The sequence below is a fragment of the Oryza glaberrima genome, chromosome 11, assembly GCF_000147395.1.
Source record: "Oryza glaberrima chromosome 11, OglaRS2, whole genome shotgun sequence".
Classification (NCBI taxonomy): domain Eukaryota; kingdom Viridiplantae; phylum Streptophyta; class Magnoliopsida; order Poales; family Poaceae; genus Oryza; species Oryza glaberrima.
In genome coordinates this window covers 6919437-6929410 of record NC_068336.1, presented here as the reverse complement: position 1 = coordinate 6929410, position 9974 = coordinate 6919437, and the positions used below count along the sequence as shown (strand labels likewise).

General features: G+C 41.9%; 1 protein-coding gene across 2 annotated transcripts; it reads right to left on the bottom strand.

The window, feature by feature from the left end:
* Positions 1-2569: 2569 nt before the first annotated feature.
* LOC127755200 (disease resistance protein RGA5-like) lies at positions 2570-9077 on the bottom strand. Of its 2 annotated transcripts, none has more exons than XM_052280859.1 (2): positions 8069-9077; positions 2570-4646 (listed from the first exon to the last, which is right to left on the bottom strand). In XM_052280859.1, exon 1 carries the CDS (start codon positions 8902-8904, stop codon positions 8281-8283), a length of 624 nt encoding a protein of 207 aa, XP_052136819.1. In that variant the 5' UTR covers positions 8905-9077; the 3' UTR covers positions 2570-4646; positions 8069-8280. The 2 variants fall into 2 exon arrangements, with proteins under 2 accessions (XP_052136819.1, XP_052136818.1); XM_052280858.1 differs by having other exon boundaries at positions 8069-8284.
* Between the last annotated feature and the right edge of the window lie 897 nt (positions 9078-9974).

The window sequence follows — 9974 nt, the reverse complement described above, 5'->3', positions numbered from 1 at the left end:
GTAATCTGAACTTCTATGACTGGGTTATGTATTTTGGATGGCATTTTTCAGACTTGCTTACTTGGTTATGTAATCTGGATAGTACATGGTTAGAGATGCTTGCCTTGGAAATTGTTTTACTTGCTATATATCGTGCCAAAATATGGGTACATGCTGTTTAAATTGGAAATTCTGGTATATGCTGTCCAAATTTTCAGTACGTTGCTGTCAAAAATTTCAAATGCAAATTTTGGGTATATGCTGTCAAAATTGCACAAATTTTAGGTATGTGCTGTCCAAAATTTTGTCCTCACATTTCACAGTTCTCACATGGCTCAGGTAAGCAAGTGCAACTTGAAAAATATGCTTTGATCTCTGATTGAAAAACATATGTAAATCACGATTGGGAAGATTGATAATTCTCTGCGCATGCTGTCAACATTGTCTGCTCATCCTATAGCTGAACCATCAAAACTGTCTCAGTTTACAACCAATGCATTGATACAAATAGCTGAACCATCCTACTAGCAAACATGCACTCCTGGAAATTTTCTGATTACAATCAAGTTTCAACACAGTACAGAGTATCATGCTTTTGGTAAAGCAAATTGTTTGCAGCGTTGGAGTGGATGGCTCGACGCGGTCTGGTCACAGACTTGAAGAGACCGACGAGACGCGGTGGAGCCAACCGGCGCAGGTGATCTTCGCGGCGAGAGCGTCGTCAATGGCGCAGACTGCCTGCGGGGCGCGGTGGCACGGCGCGGGGCGGGGGACGGAGCTGGCAGCGAGGCGCGGACTGAGCGGCGGCCTCGTAGCAGCGCTGCGTCTCTCTCTTGGTCGGCCGGGAGGAAGGAGGAAGGGGATTGATCTGTTTTTCTGGGAGGACGATGCTATCTCTCTACTCTCACCTGTCAGGTGGGCCCATGGGTAAATCCGTCCGGTCAGATGAGAAAGAGGAAGGAAAGTATTATAGATCTGAGAAATTTGGTAAAATAGAGAAAAGTTATATGGAATGAAGGAATTTGTGCTTCCAATGGCATGTTCTGAAAGTAACACGGATTGAGTGGCACATCATGAAAACAGTGCGGATTCTCACTACATTCAAATGAACAACAGAACAATTATCTTTTGTCAGTAAACATAAGTAAATAACCAGAAGAAACAACTTTTGTCAACCATCCCTTTCCTGTCATGTCAAGATCATTAGCATTACAAGTATATCATCATAAAAGAAGAGATGGTTTCAGTTCGGGGTTGGGGAGGGTTCTCATTGGCACAATGATGGAAGTCAAATGTCCGGCTTCTCCGTGTAACTCAGGATGCAGGAGGAGGGACTGGAGTTTGAACTCCTGCAAGGTGGCAGAGCAATGGCGCGCCGACCTTGTCGAGGTGGCCAATCTCCGGGCGGTGGTGGTGGAGCGCGTGAGGTGAGGAACCAGCAAGGTTAATTCTTTTGTTTTCGGTATTTGTATCGGGAGATGCCGATATGGCGAAATATCCAAAGTTTTGAAACAAAATTTAGTTAAATTTGAACAAATATTACCAATATTCACAAAAAATTGAAAAAAAAACAAGAGTTTTGGCCGGAATAATATCATATCAGGGTCCGATAGGACCAAAATTTCAGAAATTTCATTCCAGAATTTTGAACCCCCTGCGGAGCTGCGGAGCAGCGGAGCGTGTGCGGTAAGGAAGCATCGCAGGAGATGTCCACGGGGAGAGGGAGCGGCGCCAGAGACATGCGCAGCTGCACCAGCGCTTCAAGCTCTCGATATGGAGAAGCGGCGACACTAGGTCACGCTCTTGGTTCCTCCTTATCGATAACGTGTAATGCCCGATCTGGAGCGGTATCGGCGTTGTATTGGGCCGGGAATCGATTGTGGGCTATCCAATTATGGTCTATCTAAAACAAACATTTCAGATGTAAAGGAATCAATTCGCGCTGGTATCTGATACGGACCAAAAAGGCCCAACCAAACAGCTCCACAGGGGATATCCCTGCTACCATCCACAGTATTCCCTACTACACTCACCACCCAAGCCAAGCAGCGGCCATAGCTGCCACTTCCGCCAATGTACATGGCATAAAAAAACCCGTTAATGAACAAGAATAATATTTTTGTTTTTAGAATTACACGTTACAACGTACGCACACTCACACCTATGAACGCACGCACGCAAACCCTACTCCTATGAGCATCTTCGAAGACTGGACCGGCAAATCCTAGAGATTGACGAAGTCACCACGCTGTCGAGGGGTACGTCGCCTACCACTGAAAGCACAATGCCGATAAATCCCTACCCCTATGAGCATCTTTGAACTACCACTGAAAGCACAATGCTGATAAATCCTACCCCTATGAGTATCTTCGAAGATTGGACTGGTAAATCCTGGAGATTGACGAAGTCACCGAGCTGTCGAGGGGTACGTCGCCTACCACTGAAAGCACAATGCCGATAAATCCTGAAAAATCCACTCCCACGGGGAGTCGAACCCAGGACCTAAAGTGCTACTGAGGCTCTCGTAACCACTAGGCTATAAGCCATTTCGCAACAAGAATAATACTTATTCATAAAGATACGGCTAATACTTATATATAATTTGAATATACCATTGCAATATACTATACTTACACCTTGCTAGTACAAATAGTGAAATCCAATTCCCAAGGTGTGCCTTCTATGTGGATTTTTGAGCCTGCTGTGGTGGCTCTACACTACAAAATTTGATGTTGGCCTCCGGACGGTGTGGAAGAATCCTAACTTGTTCATATATAACAGAGTTGAAGTTCTTTATATCATTTTCATTTCCAGAGATCACATGGACAATGAGATTGATATATTTGAGAGAGGACATTTGCCGGATGCTAACCTCTAAACTGCCATATGTGGATTGTGCTCTACCTCCATGGAATGCGAGGCTAAGCCACTCGAGCTTTGGCATGCCTCCTTTAAGTACTAAACCAGGCCCATTTCTATTGTAGAAACGCAAGCGTTCCAAACATTGGAATGCACCATGACTGATCATGACTCCATCCCTGGGAACTTCGTCTACCTGTAGGTATAGGGCAATTAGAGCAGGCAGATCTTCAAGAATACGTAAATCTCCTCCTTCCATTCGTTTAACCTTGAAGTCCAGGTAGGTGAGACTAGAGAGCGAGGGACAAATCCACTTTGGAAAAGTAGAAAAGGAATGCTTACTGTAGCAAACAAACTTTTGGAGGAAACGTGGAAGAGGACACCATGAATCGGCAAAGCAATCTCCACTACCAATATGGTTGCTGATATAGAGTGCCCGTAGGTTGTTTCCCCCAAGCTTGCAAAGGGATGACATCAATGCTTCTTTTCTAGTTTCCAGATGATAATTACTAGTTCCTTCAGGAAAGAACCTTACACGCAGCACCCTCAAATTTCTCAATAGCTGTAGATCTTTACCAAAATTTACAAAATTTATTGAGCTTCTGTAACCACATAAGACCCCCAACTCGTGAAGGGATTCCATGTTGCCAAACCCATCTGGCAGTATAAGATGATTTCCAACAAGGCGCATCAATTTTTTTAGCTGAATAATACTTTCAGGCAACTCTAACACTGGAGTATCGGATAAATCGAGTGTTTGTAAACACTCTAGCTTTCCAATTTGAACAGGAAGGCTGCCAATTCTTGACCTACGGAGCCCCAAATATCTGAGATGAAATAGGCTTACAATGCAATCAAGATTAGAATTACAGAGTGCAATGCCCTCTAGATTCAACACGCGAAGGACAGGTAGGTTCAAAAGACGAGACATCATCCAGCCATCGTCATGGCGTATATCAATTGAACGGAGATTAGACAAATCCAGGGTCCCTTGTGATGTTGCCCTTGCATTTTCTTGCTTGTTCCAGACTAGGAGCCGACGAATCCATGAATGTGAAGATGGGAGATCCTGGCCATCCAACTTAGTAAAAAAATTTTCCTCAGTTGACCGAAATATGAGGAAGTTCAATACTATATCATGAACTCGACATCCACCTTCTCCATATGGCTTGATTTGTATGTGTTGGATTAAACTCCTATTTATCAACTCGTAGAAATAACTCTCTGCAACTTCCTCCAAAGTAAAGCCTTGTTTTGTAGTGACGAATCCTTCAGCTATCCATCTCCATACCAAGATATCTTTGTCAATATCATGATCCTCTAGAAATGTACTCAGGTACAGTAAGCAATTTTTCAAATGGTGTGGCAGATCGTTGTAACTCAATGACAATATCTTGTCCATTACTTCCAGACTGTTGTCCTTTTCATTGATAGAATCCATATAATTCACAACTCTCTCCCATTCTTCCTTTATTTTTGGTTTATCAGCTAACAAGCTAGCTAAAGTAATTATGGCCAATGGCAAACCATCACATTTATGGAGTATCTTAGTCATAATCCCCTTTAGATGATTAGGGCATTCATCCTCAGCTCTGAAAGTCCGTTTGAGAAATAAGTTTTCTGAATCAGCTTTGCTAAGTTGTTTCATCTGATAGACAAAATCCTCATTTGAAGTGCAACAGAATTCAGCTACACTTTTGATCCGAGTTGTCGTGATTATTCTACTTGCACAGGCACTTTTAGGAAGTGCACATTGTATGGTTTCCCATGCTGACTTTTTCCAAATGTCATCAATCACAACAATGTACCTATAAACAAGCATGTCAAGAAGTATGAACATTTTTATGCTAACAAATTATATCCAAATTCATTTTTTGCATGCTTGTACATGCTAATTGATTTTCAAAAAAAAAAATCTAATTGCGCCAAAATTACCAAATTTCGTCCCAAAACTGTAATGATTCTTTTAATGAATAGAACTACTTTCGTGCACCCGATACAGAACTGAATGGTTTCAGTTTGATTGCTAGTTAAAGCTGCCACCGGGTAGGGAAAGAATAACCCGTTAGCCTTATCCATATAATCAGCTAGTAAAAACCGAAAAGCTAGTTTTTCTCTTTTTATATTTTTTGTTATTTTGGGAAAAGCTCTCTATGTGCATATCACTACCACAAAACCCCTAATACAAGTCAGCACTAAAGGTGCCGGAACAGGTAAAACCGGCACCTATAGTGTTATTCCCACCGGAACAGGTAAAACCGGCACCTATAGTGTTATTCCCACCTCCACACACTAAAAAATATAAAAAAGGGTACCTTTAATATACTATAGGTGTCAGTTATAGAGAAAAACCAGCACCTACACTATAAGTGCTAGCTTTTTTTTAAAAAAGGTAACCTTTGATGTACTATAGGTATCGGATTTTTAAAAAACCGATACCCTATAAAAAGAGCCGAGCCGAGCCAAGAGAGAGCCTTTTTTTCTTTTAGCGCACGGGGCGGGCACCGAGATAAAATCGCGTGGGAGGTGAGGGGTCCTTATTCACTCGCTGGCAATAGAGGAGGCGACAGCTCCCGCGGGCTGGATCCGGCGGAGACGTCGGCGGCCCAGTGGCAATGCCCTCCCCTCCACCAGATCCAGCGGAAGGGTAGGAGGCGGCGGCGCCCTCCCTCCACTAGATCTGGAGGGAGGGAAGGTGGTGGCCGCCCGATGCGGGAGTCGAGGCGATGGCGGCAACGGCGGATCCTCGGGCGACAGCGGGAGTGTAGGAGGCGGCGGCGCCCTCTCTTCACCAGATTTGGAGGGAGGGAAGGCGGCGGGAGGGGAGGCTTTCGGGGGCAAATCCGGCGGTTGCGGCGGCGGCAGCTTCTCTCACGGCGGATCTGGTAGACAGTGACAATGAGCAGCGGTGGAGTCAGCCTTCTCACCTTCCGTGTCGGTCTTGTTCTTCAATGTTTGTGATTGATGTTGGTTGATTCAGGAGTTCATTTGTCTATGATTGATTCGGGAGTTCATTGTTCAGTGATGTTGTGGATTGAGATTTCAGGGCAACGCGGGGTGGATGTATCGAGCTTTTTTTTACTTGCGTATGTCTCAAAGGTGCCGGTTTTAAAACCTACAAACCGGCACCTATTACACATATAGATGCCAGTTTTGAAACCAGCATCGTGCCGCCTCCACGGCGGTTGGGAAAACAGGCACCTAAAGGGGTTTCCTAACCGGCATCAATTAGGATTTCTGTAGTAGTGTACAGAACTTCAAATGGTCCTCCCATCGTCTGACAACCCGTTTCTTTGTCTAAGAAGATAAAATTTTGCGTTTAGAGATTGTTACGCAAAACATCTATCCTTCATCCCAACCAATCTCTCCACCCTCCTGCTCTCTCCCAAAGATCAGAGATATCCAAATACATTTTGAAGAATAGACAGAAATACATATATTTTTAGAACAGAGGTTGAACTTTCTATTTGTATGTTTATGTGTTATAATGATTGTCCCTTTATGCACAGCAATATAGTTGTATTGTTCTACTCCATCCTAAATGCAGCCCTTTGTGTTTTACAAGTAACTAGATTTTTTTAAATGTAGATACTTGCACAGAAATAATGTACCGGGCAATTTCTTGTGCTATGTACCTTTGTTCCATAATTGCAGTTCTTTCTAAATTGCATAGTTCACTTCTTTCTGAATTGCACCATTTTAAGTTCGAGAGATACACTTGATAGTGCAATTGATTTCAATCCGAGTACGCTAACAATTTCTTCTTAAAAAAGTTTGAAACGATGTATCTCCCTCCAAATCTTGTTTTTATAGAGCTGGCGTCAACTCTGTGCTATATTCTGCACGATTTTTCTAAACTGAATTTCGTGCTACCAAATAAAATGTTCATTGATGTACTTATTTTACAGCGCAAGGATTAAACTCACGTGACAAAAAGTACGCGCCAGAAGGTCTGTTAAAACTGAAGTGTTGTGATGTCACTACACTAACCACGCCAATATTATAATTGAATACCATAATTAATTAGTGAGATATGACGAGAACAGATAGCTCTGCACATGCATCACTGTTAAATTGTCACTCGATAGCATCAGTATTTTCTCCCTTCAATAATCAGACATTGCAACTGAACTATGATTACTTTTATTCTTATCACATTATTGCGTTCATAAGTTGGAGTTTTGTCCAAATTTTCCTCTTTGTTTTTTTAAACAAAGAGGAAAAAATTACGAAGTGAGCATAGGTTAATTAGTTAGATTTCTGTGGTAGAACTAACCCACTCAGGATCAAGTCTTAGATTTGTACTCATATTTATGGCTAATTATTCTTTCAGTGTGAGACGACGTACCCATCGACAGCGATGCACTCGCGGTGACTTCGTCAATCTTAAGATATGCCGGTGTAGTCTTCCAGAGGTACTCATAAGGATAGTGTGTACTTTCATAAGGGTGAGTGTGTGCGAATTATGAGCGTTGCGTTTGTTTTGTGTTTAAAAAGAAATATTTTGAAAAAAAAATAAAACGTCTCAATTGATTCTGTTAAAATAATAAACTTCTATGAAAAAAAGATATTCACGTGTCTAGTCCCCAGACTAGCACAGGCTATAATTGCACAAAGTATAGCCACTAAATCATTTTTCTAAGAAAAGGCTCAGTTTTGACAACTTCTTATAGTGTGAGGATAAGTTCAAGATGTTTACGGCCGAACCTTTACTTCCGATGTAGTGGGCATGATATGATGAATTGAGGGTAAATGGGTATTACCCCGTACCATTAAATTGATAACTAATGGCATTCTTAATTTAAATTTGGCAAGTTCATGCATCTGTTATCAACCAATCAACCAACCCATACCACCCCCCTCCCCGCGCGACACACGACAAGCCACACACACCCTTCCTTTAAAAAGAATATTTGTGTCCGTGACATACTCTTTTCCTTCTTTCTTTTTTGTGAATTGCAAACTTCTGCCATCATGTATTAGAAATTGGAAATTCCAATGAATCTGTCTCTATAACGCCATACTAATATGGGTTTTGGTTAAAAAAAACGGATACAGTTACTTAAAACACTAACTAGGTAGAATTGCAAATCATTATCTTAAACAAGGAAACAAAATTCACGAATAGATCACAGGACGATATATGATTTTTTTTTTTTCGGGGGACAATGTTTGAATTGTTGCAGTTGTTGTGAAAGCTCATTATAACAAGTGAGTCAAGTGAACTGACCTTTTCTCTTTTAGCTCTGCTCTTAGTTTGTCGACGACTTGTTGATCACTATACGATTCCATTGGTTCATTACTCTTAATTTGAGATAGCAACTCCCTCAGAAGGTTATTCATGTTGGGCGTTTGTGATACAGTCAAAAAAGCTGAAAAAGAGAATTGTCCTTTAATTTTCTCGTACACCTGTTTAGCTAGAGTAGTCTTACCTGAACCTCCTTATCCAACAATAGAGACAATCTTACGCAGCCTTGTTGGTTCCTTATCCTCTCTAATGAACCAATCAATTATTTCATTACTTGGACCCTCTATGCCCACCAGTTTTTCCACCTCCACATACAGGGCAGGCAACCGAGGATCAATCTTTGTATGCAGCTTGCTAGAAGCGCCCTTGTCAATCCTGTATCTCTTTTGCCGCTTGTATGCTTCATTAACAAGAACATGGAGTTCCTTGATTTCCTTAGCAAACTTGTGGCGATGATGGAACTTCTTTACCTTGCGGAGAGTCTTATGGATGACCCTCTTGACTGCAGTGGTTGTGTTATCTGGTGGCTCATGATCAACACGGTAGGTGCAGAGATCTATGATGTCCTCCATGTCGTATGCGAGCTCACGTACCTCAGCTATCCAGCCCTTCATCTGCGTGTCCTGATTCTCCATAGCTGCATACTTGTTCAGCGCGATGTCGATGGCCATCAGCTCCTTCCTGAGTTGTTCCAGCTGCTTCCTCACGCCCTTCATCTCCTTGTACTCCTTCTCTATGAGGTTGGTGAGCTTTCCTAGCAGAGGGCTCATCACCCCCATTAAGGCGCTCACCAAGATCTTCTCCATAACTCCTCCCATATGCTTCCCAAGCTATAATCAGATCGGGTAAATACTCAGTCAAGTCTATTCTCTTGGATCGGAATCAGTCGAGGGATCGATTATGGTGGGGCGGCATATGCATGAATTGGGCAGCAGTGTGATACTGGAGTGGATGGTCTCTTCCAGTTCCAGGTGCATCTGCTGGTGGTGATGTGTAGTAGAGCTGCACACTTTCCTTCCCCTTTCCCATCTTTTAATTTGATCGATGATTGTCCAGAACATTATTTCTTGTTTCAAAAAATGCCAGGATTACTGCAAATCTTTCATGCACACAATTTTTCAGTCACATCGTCTCTAATTTTAACCAAATTCCAAACTTTAAGCTAATCTAAACACAGAGTACTACTAACTTTGTCCTTACACCCCTGACAGACAAACGAGCCCCACGTACTAGCTGAAATCCAGAGGTCCCTCTGTCAGCCAGGGATTATATTGTTGGGACCGACAGTGTCCACTGATTAAGTAGTCTAATACTACTCTCTCCATCCCAAAATATTAGACAGAGTCACTTTCTCCCATGTCTCATAATATAAGACATGCATGCATACATTAACTAGCACCCCTTGATTCAATAAAATTGATTTGTTTTAAATCTTACAATCGCATTGCTTGCATGCATGCATCAAGGTGATCCAACCAATAAGGTGACTAAATGTTTTTTGGTTTTTGTGTTATGAGTGATTGAGACTTATATTTTGAGATAGAGGGAGTACTTACGTTGTGCATGTACAGTGGACTAGTGAAGTATATAATATAATCCTTTCACTTAAACATACTCCCTCCATAAAAAAAAAGGCAAACCGTGGGTTTCCGTGCAAACGTTTGACTGTCCGTCTTATATAAAATTTTTTTATAATTAGTATTTTCATTGTTGTTAGATGATAAAACATGATTAATACTTTATGCGTGACTTATCTTTTAAATTTTTTTCATAATTTTTTCATATAAGACGGACGGTCAAATGTTGGACACGGAAATCAGGGTTTATTTTTTTTGGACGGAGGGAGTAGTTACGTCGCTGACTTTAGATAGCTACCGGTACTTTCCTC

Bases quoted from the DNA above. Each gene is read 5' to 3' on its own strand.
- LOC127755200 (XM_052280858.1), bottom strand. From the start codon at position 8,181: ATGAATAACCTTCTGAGGGAGTTGCTATCTCAAATTAAGAGTAATGAA. The intron at 4,647-8,068 runs GTCAGTTCACTT...GCTTGTTTATAG, and splicing joins GCAGAGCTAAAAGAGAAAAG to GTACATTGTTGTGATTGATG.